We start from the raw sequence: 21,341 nt of genomic DNA on the forward strand, positions 1-21,341 counted from the left end.
CGACACAGTCGATAGCGCGCCGGACCTGGGGCTAGAAGGTCGAGGGTTCGAGACCTGCTCCCTGTTGTTTCATTACATTGGTGTCAGAAGTGATCGGACCTTGCATCCACGACAGTACGTGTGCTTGGCTGGTGAGCACGTTCCTGTAAGACGTGGAGTCGCAAGCTAACGCGAGGACGCGCTCTTTGAAAGGAGGTAGTCGTGTAACGACCCTGGGTTTATAAGCGCGGAAATCGATTCTGCCGCACGACGATGTGGCACAGTCGATAGCGCGCCGGACCTCGAGCTAGAAGGTCGAGGGTTCGAGGCCTGCTCCCTGTTTCATTACAGTATTTTCCAATGGAGCTAGCTAGATATGGTTGTAATGCTAGAATATATTTTAAAGTCATGTTTTTATTTAGAGCAATAAACGTGTGCTTGCATCAACCGTAACTTTGTAAACACAACGAACTGGGTTGTTGTAGCGCCACCACAATGTAATGTCCCTGGCTTGGTCGTATTTTTTTTTATCCCCGTTCTTTTCCCGCCACAAACTCTTGCAAGTCCCACCCTTCTACCATCAGGATACGCCTCCTGCAATGTATTCAGCCAATCATTATCACTAGTCGATCATATCTCCCAATAGCAAGGCGTCACTGTTCGACCTCGCGGGAAAGTGACGATATTTTTGCCGCGAAAGAGTCAGCGTGGAATTCATTGTCCACGGAAGATCATTGGCGTTAATCACCAAAAACTCTTTTGCTTTTAGGATTATTCCACTTTGCGCACGCTAACTTAATTTTCAGCACTTTGTAGATATACTCGGTGCATTATGTCTGGTTTCGACGACCCGGGAGTTTATTACAGTGACAGCTTCGGCGGTGGAGATGGACTAGGGGATGAAGGTGGAGTGAAACGGAGCCAGATCAAGAAACGATTCCGTGAATTTCTTCGGCAGTTCAGAGTTGGGACCGATCGCACCGGTTTCACCTATAAATACAGGTAAGATCGAGATTGTGTTAAGTGCCACGAAGTCATTGTCGATGGCTACCGCCGGTTAGTGTGATGTTCCACAGATGCCCAACGTTAAGTTAGCCAGTTAGCTAACAGTTAGTTAGCCAGTTACTGTAACGTTAGCTAACTAACACTGATCACCACAATGGTATTGAAGGAATAAAGTTGGACTCTTCATGGTCCTGTGATTGAGTTTGTAGTAGGTTTTTATTTGTCTTGTGATTATATTCGCATTCTGTTTTAAGATATTTATATCTTATTGTTCATTTTGGGTTGTTGACATGTGTTCTGCTGTGTAGAGATGCCCTTAAGAGACACTACACTCTGGGGGAGTACTGGGTGGAGGTGGAGATGGAAGACCTGGCCAGCTTTGACGAGGACCTGTCAGACTGCCTGTACAAGGTGCCCTCTGAGAACCTGCCGCTGGTGAGAAGATTGAATAGACTAATAACAGACAAATAATTTGAGAAGTTTTAATTGGAGCAATTGCAGGCTGAATAATTCATGGATTAGATGGATTCCTATATTTTCTGTTGCTGATCGTATCATACTGATCTTATATTCTATTTGGCAAATAATTATATCTGAAAATTATCCCTTTAAACTGAGCCCTGCCATTATGATTGACAGCTGGAGGAGGCTGCCCAGGAGGTGGCTGATGAGGTGACCCGTCCCAGGCCCCTGGGAGAGGAGACAGTGCAGGAAATCCAGGTCATGCTAAAGAGTGACGCCCATCCTGCCTCCATCCGCAACCTCAAGGTAAGAGACTCTGAGGATGCAATGCTGGACCTTTCAGTTGGTTCATGTAGAAGGTGGCATGAAAGATTCCCTCAATTTTCCATCCATGTAACATGTCATGACTCTGAACTCTCCATCTCTTTCTCTCTGGTAGTCGGAGCAGGTGTCCAGGCTGGTGAAGGTCCCTGGGATCGTCATCTCTGCCACGGCTGTGAGGGCCAAGGCCACCAGGGTGTGTTTGCAGTGTCGTGGCTGTCGCTCTGTCATCAGTAACATCTCCCTGCCACCAGGCCTGCAGGGCTACGCTCTTCCCCGAAAGTGCAACACGTGAGTGCAATCCTCTGAGTTGTTGAATGTTTGTGTGCACACTCCAGTGCATGGAAAAAAATGCATAAAGTCATCGTGTGGTGTGTGTGTGTAAAGTCATCTGCTTCATCATTGTGTGTGATTTCATTCTTAAACATCTCTCTCAGTGAGCAGGCAGGCAGGGTGAGGTGTCCTATAGATCCCTACTTCATAATTCCAGACCGTTGTGTCTGTGTGGACTTCCAGACCCTCCGTCTGCAGGAGTCTCCAGATGCTGTGCCACACGGAGAGATGCCCCGCCACCTGCAGCTCTACTGTGACAGGTAACACTCACACATCATCATCTGTGTGCCTCAATATTCTCAATGAAATGCAATTAACACATGCCCGATATATACACACAGTGCAAAGTGAGACCGACGAGTACATACCACATTACAGCTTGTGTTCTGCCTCCCCTCAGGTACCTGTGTGACCGTGTGGTCCCTGGGAACAGAGTGACCATCATGGGGATCTACTCCATCAAGAAGGTGGCCCAAACTAAGGGCAAGGGTAGAGATAAAAGTGCAGGCGTGGGCATCCGCTCCTCCTACCTCCGTGTGGTGGGCATTCAGCAAGACACAGAGGGAGCAGGTAGGCACGATAAGGCTACTAGAGGTTAGATTACTTATCCAACATTATGTCCTATGTGGGATAGTGTTATAGATATAATGCTATCTTTTTCTCTCAGGTCGCGGGGCCACGGGGTCAGTCTCCCCTCAGGAAGAGGAGGAGCTGAGAGCGTTGGCCTCCTCCCCCGACGTCTACGGCTCCCTTGCCCGTTCCCTCGCTCCTTCCATCTATGGCAGTGATGACCTGAAAAAGGCCATCGCCTGCCTGCTGTTCGGCGGCTCCAGGAAGAGGTGAGTCAAACATTGGAAATGGCATGTAGAATTTTAATAGATTTTTGATGTGCGTACATTTCTCTCCAGTGTGTATGTATAATGACCTTTCCTGTCTCAGGCTGCCTGACGGGCTGACACGTAGAGGAGACATAAACTTGCTAATGCTGGGAGACCCCGGTACTGCTAAGTCTCAGCTGCTCAAGTTTGTGGAGAGGTGCTCTCCCATTGGGGTAAGGATGGGCTAGATGAATGAATATATTAATTCATATACCGTGGGGCAAAAAAGTATTTAGTCAGCCACCAATTGTGCAAGTTCTCCCACTTAAAAAGATGAGAGGCCTGTAATTTTCATCATAGGTACACTTCAACTATGACAGACAAAATGAGGAAAAAAATCCTGAATCACATTGTAGGATTTTTTATGAATTTATTTGCAAATTATGGTGGAAAATAAGTATTTGTTCGCCTACAAACAAGCAAGATTTCTGGCTCACAGACCTGTAACTTCTTCTTTAAGAGGCTCCTCTGTCCTCCACTCGTTACCTGTATTAATGGCACCTGTTTGAACTTGTTATCAGTATAAAAGACACCTGTCCATAACCTCAAACAGTCACACTCCAAACTCCACTATGGCCAAGACCAAAGAGCTGTCAAAGGACACCAGAAACAAAATTGTAGACCTGCACCAGGCTGGGAAGACTGAATCTGCAATAGGTAAGCAGCTTGGTTTGAAGAAATCAACTGTGGGAGCATTATTAGGAAATTCGAAGACATACAAGACCACTGATAATCTCCCTCGATCTGGGGCTCCACGCAAGATCTCACCCCGTGGGGTCAAAATGATCACAAGAACGGTGAGCAAAAATCCCAGAACCACACGGGGGGACCTAGTGAATGACCTGCAGAGAGCTGGGACCAAAGTAACAAAGCCTACCATCAGCAAGGGCATTGAAGATGAAACGTGGCTGGGTCTTTCAGCATGACAATGATCCCAAACACACCGCCCGGGCAACAAAGGAGTGGCTTCGTAAGAAGCATTTCAAGGTCCTGGAGTGGCCTAGCCAGTCTCCAGATCTCAACCCCATAGAAAATCTTTGGAGGGAGTTGAAAGTCCGTGTTGCCCAGCAACAGCCCCAAAACATCACTGCTCTTTAGGAGATCTGCATGTAGGAATGGGCCAAAATATCAGCAACAGTGTGTGAACCTTGTGAAGACTTACAGAAAATGTTTGACCTCTGTCATTGCCAACAAAGAGTATATAACAAAGTATTGAGAAACTTTTGTTATTGACCAAATACTTATTTTCCACCATAATTTGCAAATAAAAATCCTACAATGTCATTTTGTCTGTCATAGTTGAAGTGTACCTATGATGAAAATTACAGGCCTCTCTCATCTTTTTAAGTGGGAGAACTTGCACAATTTGTGGCTGACTAAATACTTTTTTGCCCCACTGTATGTGTGTATATATTCCAAGATTAATTGAAAGATAGATATATATATATATTTCAGAGCAATCATGACACTCCCTCAACATAGATTTAAACCAGAATTACAAATATGGATTCCAGAAGTTTCATTTGCTGACAATTAATTTATCAGCATGCTAGTGACCCCTATCGAAAGCGCTAACTCGTACCTTCCCTCTCTTTCTCTTCCTCTGTCAGGTGTATACCTCAGGTAAAGGCAGCAGTGCTGCTGGTCTGACAGCCTCTGTACTGAGGGACCCCGTCACCCGTGGCTTCATCATGGAGGGAGGAGCCATGGTACTGGCTGACGGTGGGGTGGTGTGCATCGATGAGTTTGACAAAGTAAGGAAACATGGACAAGAGAGTACATAAATTGCTGAATACTTGACTAGTTTGTTTGCAAACGCTTAACTGTGTTTCTTTCTTCTCAGATGAGAGAGGATGACCGAGTAGCCATCCATGAAGCCATGGAGCAACAGACTATCTCCATTGCCAAGGCTGGCATCACCACCACCCTGAACTCCCGCTGCTCGGTGCTGGCCGCTGCTAACTCTGTGTTTGGCCGTTGGGACGACACCAAGGGAGAGGACAACATCGACTTCATGCCTACCATCTTGTCCCGTTTTGACATGATCTTTATCATCAAGGACATCCACGACCATCAGAGAGACATGGTGAGGGAACACACTTTAGTCTGTTCTGGGTTTGTTTGTGTGTGGGAAGGTTTATGCACAGGGATACTGAACACGACCCAGGCTAGCACAGTGTTAACACTATTGACCTTCTTTTCTCTCTCAGACTCTGGCCCGCCACGTGATGAACGTCCATCTCAGTGCTCATACTCAGACTGAGGGTGTGGAGGGAGAGATCACACTGGCCACACTGAAGAAGTATATTGCCTATGCCAGAACGTGAGTCTTGAAAATTCCTTTATTTCTGCAGATTTCTTCTGTATATGTTAGATTCTGTTTAGTTTGAGTTCATGAACTCTACTCGCAGAGAAACAATATTACACACTAGTATGTACACATGAAGGGGTTTGGTTTGTAATGGTCAAAAGTGCCATGACAGAAAATGCGGCCCACGTCTCTCTGCGGCGGCAGCTGAAAAGCTGAAGAACAGATATGTGGTGATGAGGAGTGGCGCGAGGGAACATGAGAGGGAGAGCGACAGGAGAGCCTCCATCCCCATCACTGTCAGGTATGATATGATACTTCACCTGCCAACGTCATTACCAGTCAGGATACTGTCCATCTTCAGTGTCATAATGCTTTGTACTCCGTGGTCCCCTGCAGGCAGCTGGAGGCTGTGGTGCGCATCTCTGAGTCCCTGGCCAAGATGAAGCTGCAGGCTGTGGCTGGAGAGGAGGAGGTGGACGAGGCCTTGCGGCTCTTCCAGGTGTCCACACTGGACGCTGCGCTGTCCGGCAGCCTCTCGGGTGTGGAGGGCTTCACCACTCAGGAGGACCAGGAGATGATTTCCCGTGTTGAGAAGCAGCTGAAGAGACGCTTTGCCATTGGCTCCCAGGTGTCCGAGCACAGCATTGTCCAGGACTTCACCAAGCAGGTCAGTTACACTAGTCTACTTTGAACATATACTGTGTTGAACAGAGACGGGACCACTTGGTCAATTACATTAAAGTACTTTGGGCATTGGAATGTTTGGCATTTGTCTATATGATTCAGTGCTGTCCTCAGTTGGCCTACGTGTTGCCCTGTAGCCTGTTTACCTGTCCACTGACCAGAATCTCTCTCTACCCTCTCCCATATACAGAAGTATCCAGAGCAGGCCATCTACAAGGTTCTTCACCTGATGATGAGGAGGGGAGAGCTGCAGCACCGCATGCAGAGGAAGGTGCTCTACAGAGTCAAGTAGTCTCACAAAAAGATGCATACGCACAAAGATTAAGTCACGATGGGCTTTGTAAATAGTAGAAGGGACAGGCGTCATCAATTCACTCTTCCTCACAAGCCAGTGGACATCTTCATGAAGTCACGTCGATACGTCTTCTCCATCCAAGGCCATGGTCCGCCTACAGAGCCACTGATGTATACCTTTTTATGTGTTGCTTTGCCAAGTTAAGCCAACAACAGTTATTTGCTGTTCTATTGCCCTCATAAGTATTTTGGTGTCTATTCTTTTTAGACTAAACAAATGATGCTATGGAGGCAGTTTGGATGAACTGTATTGTTGTTGAATTGTTTGGGGCAAGAAAATTGACATGAGAATGCCCTAAAGATTGTTAACGTTAAATCATTGTGTAAGGTATTTTGTATTGAAAATAAATACCAAACTTCTTTATTTAGACATTTCTTATGTTGAAATGGTGTGCATAGTATTTAATGAAACATACTATGTACAAAGATATTGCAATTAATACATGTCAATTTTCATTTTAAGATTGCAGTCATGACAAAGTGCTTTAAGTGCACACACCCTTAAATGGATAATTATGATTAGTGAAGTGATTCTGTCAACTACATAAATATACATATTTAAGGACTTATTTCAAGGCTTTAGAATACATAGATACCCATTGCGACTGTTGCTAAAGCAACACAAATGCCCAGTGACAACTGCACGATGGACAAAGAGGGGGTGATAGCTGGTGTCTTGGCCTTTTCTTGGTCCCCTGCAAAAGCAAAGTAATACCTTTTTATAACACGCAAGTAAGCTGAAAGATCACATATTTCCAATCAACAAATGAGCGTGTACTTACCGTAAGCTTCTTTTGTGACACTTAACATTTTCTGTAGATCATCAAAGACCTGTATGAGAAATAACACAGGATGTCTTCATTGAACAAGACAAATACAATCATCAGCAATATGCTATGGCGGTGGCATCCAGTAACACGTTTACACTGCATCGTTCACTAGACCTTCCCAGTTTCACTTCCTCTGCACAGTTATGTTTAGCTAGTTTTAATGTCACGTGCACAAGTACAGTGAAATGCCTTTCTTGTAAGCTCTAAACCCAACAATGCAGTAATAAATAAGAATGTAATACTAAAAATAAAGTTGAACAAAAACATGAGAAAAAGAAGAACACGAGAAAGCATACTATATACAGGATCAGTCAGTTCCAGAACCATATTTAAAATGTGCATGGATACTGGAGTGATATGTGTAGGTATATATGATAAACAGAGTAGCAGCATTGTATATGATGATAGTATGTGAGTGCGTCTGTGTAGAGTCAGTATAAATGTATGTGCATATTATTTGTGTGAGCAAATTATGGAGTGAGTGTGCATACAGACGGTGCAAAAATTAAATACAAGGGTCAACTCAGTCTGTGTAGCCATTTAGTTAGCCATTTAGTTATTTAGTGAGCTATTTAGCAGTCTTATGGCTTGGGGATAGAACGTGTTCAGGAGCATGTTGATGGCAGACTTGATGCACCGGTACCGCTTGCAGTGCAGAAGCAGAGAGAACTGTATATGACTTGGGTGGCTGGAGTCTTTAACGATTTTCCAGGCCCTCCTTTCACACCGCCTGATATAGAGGTCCTGAATGGCAGGGAACTCGGCCTCAGTGACGTACTGGGCTGTCCGCACCAACTTCTGTAGCGCCATGCGATCGAGGGCGGTGCTATTGCCATACCAAGCTCTAATGCAGCCAGTCAAGATGCTCTCAATGGTACAGCTGTATAACTTTTCATAGTGACTTTTCATTACTGTATTAGTTCCCATAACCTATATTCATACCCAGTTTGCTTTCTCCCTTTCTCCCTCTTCTCTTTCACTCACCTGGATGTTGAGTTCGAAGGCCATGATAGCCTCCTCCAGCACCCCCTCCCTCTCCTCCTTGGTCAGCTCGATGCTGTTCATTCTGCTCCTGTACAGCTGCTTGAAGCGATTAGGGCTTGACACTCCGGGGAAGGAGAAAAACGACAGTCCCTCTCCGCTGCTTAACCCAATTGACTTCTGGGTAATCTTCCCCAAAACTTGACCTCCTGACAGGTCACCTAGGTAACGGGTATAGGCGTGGGCTACTAGCAATTTAGGATTGCCTTCACCGATCTGAAGAGGGAAACAAATAAATTGTTATTACTAAGCAGGTACACAATTAAGATAGTGTGCCTACCCTGCATGTTGGTATATCTATAGCCTGTACCTTGTGAAGTCTCTGTGTATATCTGTGTGTTGCAGCAGGAATGATGACTCTCTTTCGCCACTCCTGTCCAAAGAAGTGTTCCAGATCTCTCTCTAGTGTCTCCAGTCGGGCCAGTTCCTGAGGGAAGTATATCGGTGCAACACCTGGGTGGGAAGCATTTCTGTCCATCTCCTCTTCCAGTGCTTTGTAGATCTCGTAGAGGGAACACAGAAGAAGCTGCCATGGAAAAGACGGGTTACAGATTAATACTTGGTACACAGTGAGTGCTCATTTTCCATGACTATGTAGAAAGTTAAACAAAAGGTATTCTAGGCCATTCATAATATGAAAACCACTGTCAATTATTTTGGCAAGTGGTTTTTAATTTACTCTCAGATTGGCTTTTGTCACCTTGTACTGCGGAAGAGTTATCTGTCCCTTCTGATAGCTCAGCATCAGTTGGGTGTTTTCTGCCCTGACATGGATCTCTTTAGTCGCTGCTTTTATCTGTTCTGACAAATCACTGAGGAGAGATGGAGAACATTAGAAGGAGGACATCCTGATTTACCAGAGTACAGTAAATGTGAGCACAGAGTTTGCAGTTAGTAATTGTGTTCTGTATGTTCAATACCTTTACTTTACCATATATCAGCCCTGACCTGGTCTGAAATACAATAATCTAGTAAACATATCGACCATTCGTTACAAAATGACTGTACCTGCCAGGGTTCTGCATATCAACTTTCCGTGCCGAGTTGACTGTCTCCATGTCTGTAATCCAGAATTTTTATATGGTGGTTATAACATTATTATCCAAATGTGACCAACTGTTACAGTTTATTAAAAAACAAGTCAGTGAAAGAGTTGATAATTTACCTGTGGGGTATTTCCTTGTTGATTTCTTGTTATACAGCTGGTAAACAAAAGCTGCCTCCTTCTCAAACGGGTTTAGAGTTGCTGTGTCCTCTTTGACCTGTGTCCCTGTCTTTATATTTGACTCCCTCGCCTTCTCTCCCAATGTTTGTCAGCTAAATCAAATGGGAAGTGAGAGTGTTGACTCATTTCCCTTATGCTGAAGCTTAACATGACAGGGCAGATTTACTAGTGAGGGGAGAGCATGAGTGAACAGATGGAATGGTAGAAATCATTAAACACAGTCACATGAACTACAGGAAGTGAATGTGTTCCTTCTGCTATTGAGGGAGAGTATGTTGACTACAGGTGAGAACAAAGTTATAAACACTGAGTGTTCAAAACATTAGGAACACCTTCCTAATATTGAGTTGCACCCCCTTTCGCCCTCAGAACAGCCTCAATTCTACAAGGTGTTGAAAGCGTTCCACATGGCCCATGTTGATTCCAATGCTTTCCACATTTGTGTCAAGTTGGCTGGATGTCCTTTGGGTTGAGGACCCTTCTTGATACACACAGGAAACTGTTGAGTGTGAAAAACCCAGCAGCGTTGCAGTTCTTGACACACTCAAACTGGTGTGCCTGCCACTTACTACCATACCCTGTTCAAAGGCACTTAAAACTTTGATCTTGCCCATTCACCCTCTGAATGGCATACATAAACAATTAATGTCTCAATTGTCTCAAGGCTTGAAAATCCTCTCCTCCCCTTCATCTACATGGATTGAAGTGGATTTAACAGGTAATATCAATAAGCGATCATAGCTTTCACCTGGAATGTCATGTTTCTAATGTTTTGTGCTCTCAGTGTATGTACCTTTTAGTTTTCTGAAGATGAATCAAATCAAATCAAAGTTTATTTGTCACGTGCGCCGAATACAACAGGTGTAGTAGACCTTACAGTGAAATGCTTACTTACAGGCTCTAACCATCAATGCAATTTCTAAAAAATAAAGGTATTAGGTGAACAATAGGTAAGTAAAGAAATAAAAACAACAGTAAAAAGGTAAAGTAGAGGTCCTGGATGGCAGGCAGCTTAGCCTCAGTGATGTACTGGGCCGTACGCACTACCCTCTGTAATGCCTTGCGGTCGGAGGCCGAGCAGTTGCCATACCAGGCAGTGATGCAACCAGTCAGGATGCTCTCAGTGTTGCAGCTGTAGAACCTTTTGAGGATCTGAGGACCCATGCCAAATCTTTTTCGTTTCCTGAGGGGGAATAGGCTTTGTCGTGCCCTCTTCACGACTGAATAACAAGAGAGATTCAATATGCTGATTTAACTGCAGACAGGACTCAATGGTTAAATTAATCTAATTTAATCCAATTCTCTCTCCCATTGTGTTCATTGAACTTTGTGTTGGTACAAAGTTTCAGCCACAAATGACCAACTGCAGGTCAAAATTCATTTCAGGGAATTACATTGTAAACTCTTGTGCTCAACATTCAATTTGTATGGTTTACCCTACATTTGTCTATTATGTATCTATTGATCTATTACCAATCTATAGATAACCTGATTCAACAGGTTTCAACAAAATAGAGAAGGGGGATACCATGACTCAACAGAAGTGTATGTTGCAGTTGTAGCAGGCAAAAATAAAAGCAATTTCTAGGCATGAGAATTTTATAAATAGTTAATTGTGTTTATGATATTATAATAATATGCATGCTATGTTTCACTTAATTAACATTTGATAATGATTAGTATGTCTTTCACGAAAAAAATATCAAACTACTACAATTATCTAAAAAATTGCAACATTTTAATAAAGAATGTAATAAAGAAGGTAAAATGTGTTACTTTTGCTACTTGATACTTTTGTATCAAAAGTATGGAACATTTCTTGTCCATCACTTTAAGGTTTATCACGCCCTCTATTTTACACACAAGCTCTTATTGTCCAGAATAGAGCAGCGTTTATTGGTCAGAGTACTGTGGTATGCTGGAGTGTCGTATCAAGGGATGGGGCTCCGTTATGAAATTCCGACTATAGGTTGTTGGAGAGTTTTATTTACAGACCAAATGCAAAATGATATGGGATTAGAATAGAGGGAACCACTGCAGTGAAAGGTAAAACATCCTACTTTAATAGATATGCTGTGTATTTTGTGCTCGTGGAGCGCTTCTCAACCAGCTGCATCCCCTCATGTCGAGTTATGATGTCGGGCCAGAGTTTCAAGGCAAGCACGGGGATACACCCCATGAAGGCCCGCTATTGTCGTACTTTCTCTGTTCTTCCACTCACTTGAACAATGCTATCTGATGTTTCATTTCAATTGACCTTCTTATGTTGGTAAAGCCATTGAAAAGAGTTGCATGACTTTGGCAATAATATTGTGACAACCCTGGGTTTATAAGCGCGGAAATCGACTCTGTCGCACGAGCATGCTTTTGCGGCACAGTCAATAGCGCGCTGGACTTCGGGCTAGAAGGTCGAGGGTTCGAGACCTGCTCCCTGCTGTTTCATTACAATATGGTTGCTGTTCTCAGTGGATATTTTCAGATTGCCGCTTTCAAAACTTAAATTTGCCGTTGATTATTGTCACCAGGGTATTGCAATGACCTTCACTAAACCCACTCTCTCACCAATAAATGCCTTCATTGCCTTTTACTCGTTCATAGGTCATGGATTCCCCTATCCTTCTTCTCCTAGCCCTCCTGATCGCTCTGATCCAATGTTTTCCTGATGACTACCACAGTCACAACAGCACCCGTCACCATGACTACTGTGTGCTTGGAGCCGGGCCCGCTGGCCTTCAGATGGGTCACTTTCTCTCCAAGAGTCAGAGAGATTACATCATCTTGGAGAGGAACTCGGGGCCAGGGAGCTTCTTCAATATGTGAGTGCCTCTGTAGTAATGGGTGTCGACTATATCGGGTATTGCACTTGCCGGCAAAGTATTTTGTGACAGTGCAACAATGATGCAACTTTCTCTATTGCCCTGCTCATAGAAATATGTTCTGACCTACACCATGTACATGAACATGTGTTGTATCTCATGGATGTTTTTTTCTCCCTTTAAAGATACCCTCGACACAGGAAACTCATCAGCATCAACAAGATCTACACAGGAAGGCGGAACCGCGAGTTCAACCTTCGTCACGATTGGAACTCCCTCCTGAGTGACAGGCCCGACCTGCTGCTTCAGCGAGTCAGCCGGGAGCTCTACCCAGATGCAGACTCATTCCCCCGCTACCTCTCCATGTATGTGAAGGAGCTGGGGCTGAAGGTCCAGTATGGGGTGGACATTGGGAAGATCAGGGCCTCAGAGTCTGAATCAACTAGAGGCAGGGGATACATACTGACTGACCAGCATGGACTGGACTATACATGCAGGTACTGTGTTATATCTATACACATAACTAATGTAAAAGGATGGAAATATGGAAACATTCTCCACTATGCATACCATTAAAGAGATGATTCTCTCTCTCTGACCCACAGAGTCCTACTGGTGTCCACAGGACTGTGGGATCCTCAGAAGGTCCAGTTTGAGGGCTCAGACCTGGTGGAGGGCTATGAGTCCATCCCTGTGGACCCAGAGGAGTATAAGGACCAGGCCGTGCTGATCCTGGGTAAGGGGAACTCAGCATTCGAAACAGCTCAGAGCATCCTGGGTCGGGCCAGCCGGATCCATCTCTACAGCCCGAGCCCGGTCCGCCTAGCCTGGCAGACACACTACGTCGGAGACCTCAGGTACTGAGAGCCAACATCAGGTTTTGACTCCCATATTGTTCTCTCCTACCAATTGATCTTTCTTTTGTTTCACTGATTTAGTACTCCTGCATTCGTGTTTTAGATCAGAGTATGTTGCTATCCCCTTAGCATAATCTGTTCATATCAAAGTGACCTATTTTCTATTTTCCACAGAGCTGTGAACAATGAGCTGCTAGACACGTACCAGCTAAAGTCCCTTGATGGGCTGGTGGAGGGAGGCCTTGAGGACATTGCTATCGTCAGAAATGGAGAGGATGAAAAGAAGCGCTCAGGCAGAAAGAAGAAGTGCAGATCCAGTGGGAAGGAAAAGCGTGGCAAGTTGTTCCTTACTCTATCTGAGTTATTGGACAGTTCGGATGGGAGGAACAGTTCAAAGGTCACAGCGACAAACCTGCCTGTGTACCACAATGACAACTTCTCTCTCCGCCAGCCATATGATCGTGTGATCCGCTGCCTGGGGTTCCGGTTCAACTTCAGCATCTTTGATGGGTATGTAAATGAATACTTTACAGTGGCATGTCTTTACATAATGCAAAAAGAGTTCTGTTAAACTTATTGTTTTCTATGGAAGTGGTGGATCTTCTGTTTTATCATTTTCATTGGAAAAGCCATGCTGTTTCAGTCAGATAATGCCAGGCTGTCCTAATGATACCGTTAATCTCTCCAGCTCTGCCCGCCCACCAAGCAGTGAGGGTGCCAGGGGGCGGTTGCCAGGAGTGACAGCATGGTACGAGGGGCGGGGAACCCCAGACCTTTTTGTTTTGGGGACGGCTGCACACTCAAGAGACTATCGCTCTTCTGCAGGGGGGTTCATCCATGGCTTCCGATACACAGGTAACTATTCAAACTGCTGGTATTACAACGTAGACAGAGTAAATCTGATTTAGTTAGTTACTGGCTGTAAAGGGGGAAAACTTTGAAATTACAAATTTGTCAATAAAGTAATGTTTTTATAGACAAAATGTGTTTGTTTTTTTGACTATTTATTGTTGTAACTTTGTTGTGTTCCACTCTAGTGCGTGCTGTACATAGAGTCCTTGAGCTGCGTTACCATAGCAACTCATGGCCAGCAATCAAACTGTCAATCAGTCAGCTGCAGTCCTGGCTGTTGAGGAGGGTCAATGAGGCCTCCGGACCGTACCAAATGTTTGGGGTACTTGGAGACATCATTTTACTAAGAGGGTAAGTAGTGCTGAACCACTGTGCACATTTTTCTTCATGATTATTGTCCCTCTTGGAAATTTACCTATCTCTACCAATGAATCTCACATTGATTGATTGCCTGTAGATATCCCGATTTATGTTCACTAAGGCTGTGTTTACACAGGCAGACAAATTCTGATATTTTTATATCTGTATTTTGACCAATCTGAGCAGCCCTGAAAACGATCTGATGTGAAAAGATCTAATGTGATAAAAAAAATACCAATTAGTGTAAAAAAAAAAAAAATGGTCAGATTTGGGATACCTGTGTAAACGCAGCCTAAATTCATCCATTTGTGAACCATTTTAATTTGGAATAATCTTCTCCTTTCCTGTCAGCTCTCACTGTGAGTATCTGGAGGAGTTTCCCCTCCAGGCTCTGCCCCAGTTCTCTTCTCTGTCTGGCCACCAGCTCTCCAAGCATGGGCTGCTGGTTCTGGTTCTACAGTATGGGCTGAACCGCACAGACTCACTGGGCCCTGGCAGGGCAGAGTCAGAGTGGACCCGTGCCTGGAGGTCCAACTTCCTCCACCCTGTTCTATATTACTACGACAAACTTCCCACTGGTGAGTGTGAGAATGTTAGAAACCTTATGAAGAGTACAAAACAGTTTGGCCTTATGGTTGTGTTAAAGACTAAGTCAAGTAATGACATTCAAATGAAGAGTATGTCTGTGTATAGTACAAGGCATCTTTGTGGTAGGACGTCAGCACTCAAACCTACGCATGTATGTAAAAACGAATACATGTTATTCTTTCATTTGTCTGCCATCCTAAACAGAGAGGGACATGAGACACCGTCCTGTTGGCTGGCCATTGCCACGGCCCAAGGCAGTGCATCACATGATCGAGGACTTCTTGACTGAGTGGGATGGGCCCATCTCCCACAGCCAGCCACTGCGGCGCTTCCTGGAACACTGTCTCCACACTGACCTCAGGGCCTTCTATGCAGGTAGAGCATGTCCTTACCTGATCCCTCATTACAACACCTTATTATACTAGGGTAGATATGCCCTTAGGATATGTTCTTTATATTTCCATATACAGTACCTCCTACTCATCTATTTATCTCACACGATTTGTTTGTTCGCTTGTGACATACTTTCATACAGGATTTGTGTTATTACTGTTTTATTATGGTTCTGCCCACTCAGTTCATGAGACATTTTATTACTTGATTATTGTTTTACAGTGTGTAAAACTGAACTTGTTTTTTTTCCCCACAGAGTCATGTTTCCGCTTTTCCCTTACCAATCAAAAGCCACCCCTGTTTTGTCGTCAGGGATACCTGAGGAAGCATGGGGTTGTTAGGAATAGTCAGCTGTGGCAGCATGCCCATGATGCTGGGCTAATGCCTGGAGGACAGGACTCTGCATCCCCAGACACAGACCCATCGTTCCCTGATTACCTTACACGAGCTGGAACCTCAGTGTCCTCTGCAATAAACCTCGACTTCTGATTGTTTACCCAAGGATCCTAAAACTAAGCCTATGACAGTTTTGATGTCCCAAGACATTCTCTACCTCTCATTATAATGTCCATGAATATATACAGTATACAGAGTCTACAAAACATTAAGAACACCTTCCTAATATTGTGTTGCACCCCCCCCCCCCCCCCCCCTCCCTCTTTTGCCCCCAGAACAGCCTCAATTTTTCGGGGAATGGACTCTACGAGGTGTCGAAAGCGTTCCACAGGGATTCTGGCCCATGTTGACTCCAATGCTTCCCGCAGTTGTGTCAAGTTGGCTAGATATCTTTCGGTTGATGGACCATTCTTGATACACACGGGAAACTGTTGAGTGTGAAAAACCCAGCAGTGTTGCAGTTATTGACACAAACCTGTGTGTCTGGCACCTACTACCATACCCTGTTCAAAGGCACTTAAATCTTTTGTCTTGCCCATTAACCCTCTGAATGGCACACATACACAATCCATGTCTCAATGTTTTAAAATCCTCCTCCCCTTCATCTACACTGATTAAAGTGGGTTTAACAAGTGACACCAATAAGTGTGTCATGGAAAGAGCAGGTGTTCTTAAAGTTGCGTACACTCAGTTTGTGTATACTGTACCAGTCAAAAGTTTGGATACACCTACTCATTCCAGGTTTTTTCTTTATTTTTACTATTTTCTAAATTGTAGAATAATAGTGAAGACATCAAAACTATGAAATAACACATATGGAATCATGTAATAACCAAAAAAGTGTTAAACAAAAATAAATATATTATACATCTAAATATATTTTACATTTGAGATTCTTCAAAAGTAGCCACCCTTTGCCTTGATGACAGCTTTGCACACTCTTGGCATTCTCTCAACCAACTTCATGAGGTAGTCACCGGAATGCATTTCAATTAACAGGTGTGCCTTGTTAAAAGTTAATTTGAGGAATTTCTTTGCTTCTTAATGCGTTTGAGCCAATCAGTTGTGTTGTGACAAGGTAGGGTTGGTATAGAAGATATCCCGATTTGGTAAAAGACCAAGTCCATATAATGGCAAGAACAGGTCAAATAAGCAAATGACAGTCCATCATTACTTTAAGACATGAAGGTCAGTCAATATGGAACATTTCAAGAACTTTGAATGTTTCTTCAAATGCAGTTGCAAAAACCAAGAGCTATGATGAAACTGGCTCTCATGAGGACTGCCACAGGAAAGGAAGACCCAGAGTTACCTCTGCTGCAGAGGATAAATTAATTAGAGTTACCATCCCCAGAAATCGTAGACACATCTCAACATCAACTGTTCAGAGGAGACTGCATGAATCAGGCAATTGTCGAATTGATGCAAAGAAACTACTACTAAAGGACACCAATAGGAAGAAGAGACTTGCTTGGACCAAGAAACATGAGCAATGGACATTAGACCGGTGGAAATCTGTCCTTTGGTCTGATGAGTCCAAATTTGAGATTTTTGGTTCCAAATGCCGTGTATTTGTGAGAAGCAGAGTAGGTGAACGGATGATCTCCGCATGTGTGGTTCCCACCATGAAGCATGGAGGAGGAGGTATGATGGTGTGGGGGTGCTTTGCTGGTGACACTGTGATTTATTTTGAAATCAAGGCACACTTAACCAGCATGGCTACCACAGCATTCTGCAGCGATACGCCATCCCATCTGGTTTACGCTTAGTGGGACCATCATTTGTTTTTCAACAGGACAATGACCAAAAACACACCTCCAGGCTGTGTAAGGGCTATTTGACCAAGAAGGAGAGTGATGGAGTGCTGCATCAGATGACCTGGCCTCCACAATCACCCGACCTCAACACAATTGAGATGGTTTGGGATGAGTAAGACCGCAGAGTGAAGGAAAAGCAGCCAGCAAGTGCTCAGCATATGTGGGAACTCCTTCAAGACTGTTGGAAAAGCATTCCAGATGACTACCTCGTGAAGCTGGTTGAGAGAATGCCAAGAGTGTGCAAAGCTGTCATATTTTTATATTTTAAACACTTTTTTGGTTACTACATGATTCCATATGTGTTATTTCATAGTTTTGATGTCTTCAATATTATTCTACAATGTAGAAAATAGTAAAATAAAGAAAAACCCTTCAATGAGTAGGTGTGTCCAAACTGACTGTATATTCCAAATATTTTGGTTGAACAACCATCCTGATTCCTCTGAGAGTTGACTGCTTATCCCATTGTATTCCTTAAATCATATTTTATATTACACTAAATTGTGGAATGTTTTATATGATGAAACTTTAGATTTGAATGTGTGTACAAACAGTATGGGCGATGTTGGGTTTTCATTACATGGTGATCTATGAATTATGCATTATTTATTTTTTATACTATTTGTGTAGGCCTACTACTGGTATTTATCTGCTTACTTTATTTTCTGTTTTAACAGATGTACGACATTAAAGAGAGAGAACATAAAGCTTGGATGTTTCCATGTTTTTGTAGTATTATACAGCTTACACGGTTATGGGCAAATAATATATCTTGAATTTCTTCACTCTAAATCGTTTCTGCTCTCAAGATTTCTTGAGTGTAAAATCATCCATGATTTTATTCATAATATCAAATTTTATGAAAGATATTTAATGTTCTTTGCTACCCCCCCCCCCCCCCACACACACACACACACACACACACACATTGAAGTTGAAACGCATAATGGTTAAGGTAAAGGTTAAGATTATGGTCCCAAGGAGCTCACGTAGAACTAACCCGAAATTGAATACTGCATCACACATCCCGCGTGTCCCGCTTGCTCATTGGCTTCTTTAGCACGGGGGTGGGTGCTTTGTGTCGAGAGAACGAACAACGTAGGCTCTGATTGGCAATGGTCCTTGTCAACGTCCCTCTTTACAATGGGAGCGCATTTTACTGCTTGTTCTCGTGAGAATTTAAATAATGAAACAGGAGACATTTTGGTTCTTGTAACAGGGACGCATCTTGAATTCAAAGCATGAACATATGAGCCACAATGGTAAATATGCGTAGAATAGATTCTGTATTGATGTTCTAGAGCCAGCGATGTCAACCGAGTAAATAAACGACGTATTCAAAGTTGCAAGTCAGTTCATCAACATAAATGACTATTTTCGTAGCTCCTAGTACTGGCTTGCGAAAGAGGATCATTTTGAAGAGAGAAACGCCAAAATAAATATTCCACATGAGTCGGTGAAAATGGACGGGTGGAGTCCAATTGTTGCAACAGCTTCTGACGATGAACGTTCAAGCTCGGAGGGTGAATGCACCGTGGGGACTGAACCAAAAGAAGCGGAGGAGAAAGAGGGTGAACTAAAGATAAATGATGAGAGGATGGATGGAGGTGCTGCTGAGGGATTTGGGATAACTGGCTTTGGAGAGGGCACCGTGAGATTGAGTCGTACGGGACAGACCGCTGAACAAGAACTTCGGTACCTCCACTTGTTATGGGAACCCAGTCGAGTTGGATCAGTGGCGGGTGTGGCGAGCAGCAAACCCGGGAAGGTGACAGGGTGTAGAGCGAGGCGACACGGGAGAGCACGGCGACATGTGGGGCCCATTGGAAAAGATATTTATGGTACAGAAACTCCACACACTCAAAATTGGAGAGAAAAAAATTGTGTTGATGGAGAGAGCCGTGAATTACACACCCAATCATGAGGTGTGAATAGTGTAAAGCTGTATGAATGTTGCAATCATGAGGTGTGAATAGTGTAAAGCTGTATGAATGTTGTGGAGGGACGGGATGTCATGCAAGGCATCTGCCTATGGCTCCTGAACTTTGACAAAAGTATCATCAGTATGCATTATACTAGCCAGTACATCAGAAGGTGATAGGCATGTCAACACTCAAAGCACAGAGTTTAGCATTCTACCTGATGTTTACCTAAACTTTGGCTTGTTTGTTCATTCTCTCTAGCGGTGAAGAGGTTCCGAGAGGCTGCCAATGGCAACGACATTGATACAGGTAGGCACTGAAGAGAATTATCGGAACATCAACTATTGACTCAACAAGACCAAGAGAACAAGAGACTCAACAAGACCAAGTAATATATGGTATCCCTTTCAGGTGTTTAACGTTTCTGTCTCTTTTTTTATCCAGTGCGCAGGCTTCTTCTAGAAGACATAGACCCTTGTGCAGCAGATGACAAAGGAAGAACAGCCCTCCACTTCTCCTCCTGTAATGGCAACGAGAGCATTGGTAAGTCAAACTGAGAAGTGCAAGGGGCTCATGATTCATTACTCAACAGTAATGACATTGTTATGAACTGATAATAATCACAGCAGCATTACTGTGAACAAAGTATTAACTTGTCCCCTTCCTTCCAGTGCAACTTCTTCTGAGCTACGGCGCTGACCCTAACCAGCGGGATGGCCTTGGGAACACCCCTCTCCATCTGGGTAAGAACAACACATGGCACTGAAAGTATAGCATTTGGTTCAGGGGTGTACAACATTGCTACATTAGGTCCCAATGGCAGAAAAGTAAAAGATGAACCATTTATTTTGATTTAACTTTTCCATATCTGAATAATGTATATTTTCCACAATCTTTCCACTTCTGCGCCTGTCTCTGCAGCGGCCTGTACCAACCACGTGCCTGTAATTACCACATTGCTGAGAGGAGGTGAGAAGCCATACTGTATGAAGACACATGGACATACATACTGTACACCTGCTAATGATAACTTGTTAATGTTGTGTTTCTGTTCAGGAGCACGTGTGGATGCCCTAGACCGAGCAGGAAGGACCCCCCTGCACCTAGCACGCTCCAAACTCAACATCCTGCAGGAAGGAGACTCGAGGAGTATAGAAACTCTTAGAGGGGAGGTCACACAGGTAATAAGGGGTTATTACAACAGCACTATGTAAACATTAGTATACCAACATTTATTTGTGCAGTCTGAAATTCTCTCTCTCCATGGCTCTGTAGATCATTCAAATGCTGAGGGAGTATCTGAATGTGATGGGACAGAGTGAGGCCAGAGAGAGACTGGATCATATCTCAACACAGCTGCAGCACACACGCACCAAAGAACAGGTAAGAGACATTTGTGTTTAACTCACTCTCTCTCACACACACACCTGTTTTGTTTGGCATTGAACCAAATGGTAACACAACCAATTGGTATCATTCTTATTACAAGAATGAATGAGTCTTCATTGGTGACAATTATGGCTTCTCTTCTGTTTCAGGTTGATGAGGTAACCGACTTGCTGGCCAGCTTTACGTCACTCAGTCTACAGAAGCAGAATTTGGGGGATAGGTAGAGGTGGATCTCTTTGTGGATACATTCTTTTGTTTATGGCGGGGTAATGGGAATACTACTGTGATAAAGTAAATTTAAAAAATCTTTATGAACTCATTACCCTTGATTGTTGTGTTGGTCTTCCTCTCAACATCTTTGTGTACCTGCCTTTTTTTCTGTTGCCTTGCATGTGTTGTACATGAATGTTTACTGTAAAAATTAATAATGGTCATTGTTGTAAATGGTTGTAACAATCTGAGTTAATGGATTAATAAAAATGTTTGGAAATATTTGTTGCCTCTGTTTTATAAGAAAAAGACGGTGTA

General features: G+C 43.7%; 4 protein-coding genes across 5 annotated transcripts; 3 read left to right on the forward strand and 1 right to left on the reverse strand.

Moving 5' to 3' along the window:
- Window positions 1-32: 32 nt before the first annotated feature.
- LOC129825982 (DNA replication licensing factor mcm5-like) lies at window positions 33-6,691 on the forward strand. The gene is made up of 14 exons (XM_055886199.1): window positions 33-981; window positions 1,293-1,419; window positions 1,624-1,752; window positions 1,886-2,058; window positions 2,205-2,360; window positions 2,501-2,670; window positions 2,768-2,939; window positions 3,040-3,151; window positions 4,589-4,732; window positions 4,822-5,064; window positions 5,189-5,301; window positions 5,462-5,590; window positions 5,686-5,956; window positions 6,164-6,691. The coding sequence occupies exons 1-14, from the start codon at window positions 812-814 to the stop codon at window positions 6,263-6,265; spliced, it is 2,211 nt and encodes a 736-aa protein (XP_055742174.1). The 5' UTR covers window positions 33-811; the 3' UTR covers window positions 6,266-6,691.
- On the reverse strand, window positions 6,559-9,595 carry LOC129826017 (heme oxygenase-like). Its single transcript, XM_055886277.1, has 7 exons — window positions 9,364-9,595; window positions 9,207-9,258; window positions 8,899-9,010; window positions 8,509-8,724; window positions 8,142-8,414; window positions 7,110-7,158; window positions 6,559-7,022 (listed from the first exon to the last, which is right to left on the reverse strand). The coding sequence occupies exons 2-7, from the start codon at window positions 9,254-9,256 to the stop codon at window positions 6,907-6,909; spliced, it is 816 nt and encodes a 271-aa protein (XP_055742252.1). The 5' UTR covers window positions 9,257-9,258; window positions 9,364-9,595; the 3' UTR covers window positions 6,559-6,906.
- Window positions 8,676-18,209, forward strand: LOC129825987 (FAD-dependent oxidoreductase domain-containing protein 2-like). Of its 2 annotated transcripts, none has more exons than XM_055886221.1 (10): window positions 8,676-8,767; window positions 12,022-12,239; window positions 12,425-12,736; window positions 12,845-13,096; window positions 13,271-13,606; window positions 13,785-13,951; window positions 14,134-14,299; window positions 14,660-14,886; window positions 15,101-15,271; window positions 15,546-18,209. In XM_055886221.1, the coding sequence occupies exons 2-10, from the start codon at window positions 12,025-12,027 to the stop codon at window positions 15,776-15,778; spliced, it is 2,079 nt and encodes a 692-aa protein (XP_055742196.1). In that variant the 5' UTR covers window positions 8,676-8,767; window positions 12,022-12,024; the 3' UTR covers window positions 15,779-18,209. The 2 variants fall into 2 exon arrangements, with proteins under 2 accessions (XP_055742196.1, XP_055742187.1); XM_055886212.1 differs by lacking the exon at window positions 8,676-8,767 and adding an exon at window positions 11,303-11,469.
- Window positions 18,210-18,681: 472 nt separating this feature from the next.
- Window positions 18,682-21,305, forward strand: LOC129826025 (ankyrin repeat domain-containing protein 54-like). Its single transcript, XM_055886289.1, has 8 exons — window positions 18,682-19,343; window positions 19,686-19,733; window positions 19,869-19,967; window positions 20,096-20,167; window positions 20,346-20,393; window positions 20,481-20,605; window positions 20,700-20,807; window positions 20,963-21,305. Exons 1-8 carry the CDS (start codon window positions 18,965-18,967, stop codon window positions 21,035-21,037), a joined length of 954 nt encoding a protein of 317 aa, XP_055742264.1. The 5' UTR covers window positions 18,682-18,964; the 3' UTR covers window positions 21,038-21,305.
- The last annotated feature ends 36 nt before the right edge of the window (window positions 21,306-21,341 follow it).

Source organism: Salvelinus fontinalis, chromosome 2, assembly GCF_029448725.1.
Source record: "Salvelinus fontinalis isolate EN_2023a chromosome 2, ASM2944872v1, whole genome shotgun sequence".
NCBI classification, from domain to species: domain Eukaryota; kingdom Metazoa; phylum Chordata; class Actinopteri; order Salmoniformes; family Salmonidae; genus Salvelinus; species Salvelinus fontinalis.

Excerpts from the sequence above, each read along its gene's own strand:
- LOC129825982 (XM_055886199.1), top strand. The coding sequence starts at position 812 with ATGTCTGGTTTCGACGACCCGGGAGTTTATTACAGTGACAGCTTCGGC. Across the intron at positions 2,361-2,500 it reads CTGCAGCTCTACTGTGACAG|GTACCTGTGTGACCGTGTGG; the intron begins GTAACACTCACA and ends GCCTCCCCTCAG. Across the intron at positions 5,065-5,188 it reads ACGACCATCAGAGAGACATG|ACTCTGGCCCGCCACGTGAT; the intron begins GTGAGGGAACAC and ends TTTCTCTCTCAG.
- LOC129826017 (XM_055886277.1), bottom strand. The coding sequence starts at position 9,256 with ATGGAGACAGTCAACTCGGCACGGAAAGTTGATATGCAGAACCCTGGC. Across the intron at positions 9,011-9,206 it reads GATATGCAGAACCCTGGCAG|TGATTTGTCAGAACAGATAA; the intron begins GTACAGTCATTT and ends ATCTCTCCTCAG. Across the intron at positions 8,415-8,508 it reads ATACACAGAGACTTCACAAG|ATCGGTGAAGGCAATCCTAA; the intron begins GTACAGGCTATA and ends TTCCCTCTTCAG.
- LOC129825987 (XM_055886221.1), top strand. The coding sequence starts at position 12,025 with ATGGATTCCCCTATCCTTCTTCTCCTAGCCCTCCTGATCGCTCTGATC. Across the intron at positions 13,952-14,133 it reads CCATGGCTTCCGATACACAG|TGCGTGCTGTACATAGAGTC; the intron begins GTAACTATTCAA and ends GTTCCACTCTAG. Across the intron at positions 14,300-14,659 it reads GACATCATTTTACTAAGAGG|CTCTCACTGTGAGTATCTGG; the intron begins GTAAGTAGTGCT and ends CTTTCCTGTCAG.
- LOC129826025 (XM_055886289.1), top strand. The coding sequence starts at position 18,965 with ATGGACGGGTGGAGTCCAATTGTTGCAACAGCTTCTGACGATGAACGT. Across the intron at positions 20,606-20,699 it reads TTAGAGGGGAGGTCACACAG|ATCATTCAAATGCTGAGGGA; the intron begins GTAATAAGGGGT and ends ATGGCTCTGTAG. Across the intron at positions 20,808-20,962 it reads ACACACGCACCAAAGAACAG|GTTGATGAGGTAACCGACTT; the intron begins GTAAGAGACATT and ends CTTCTGTTTCAG.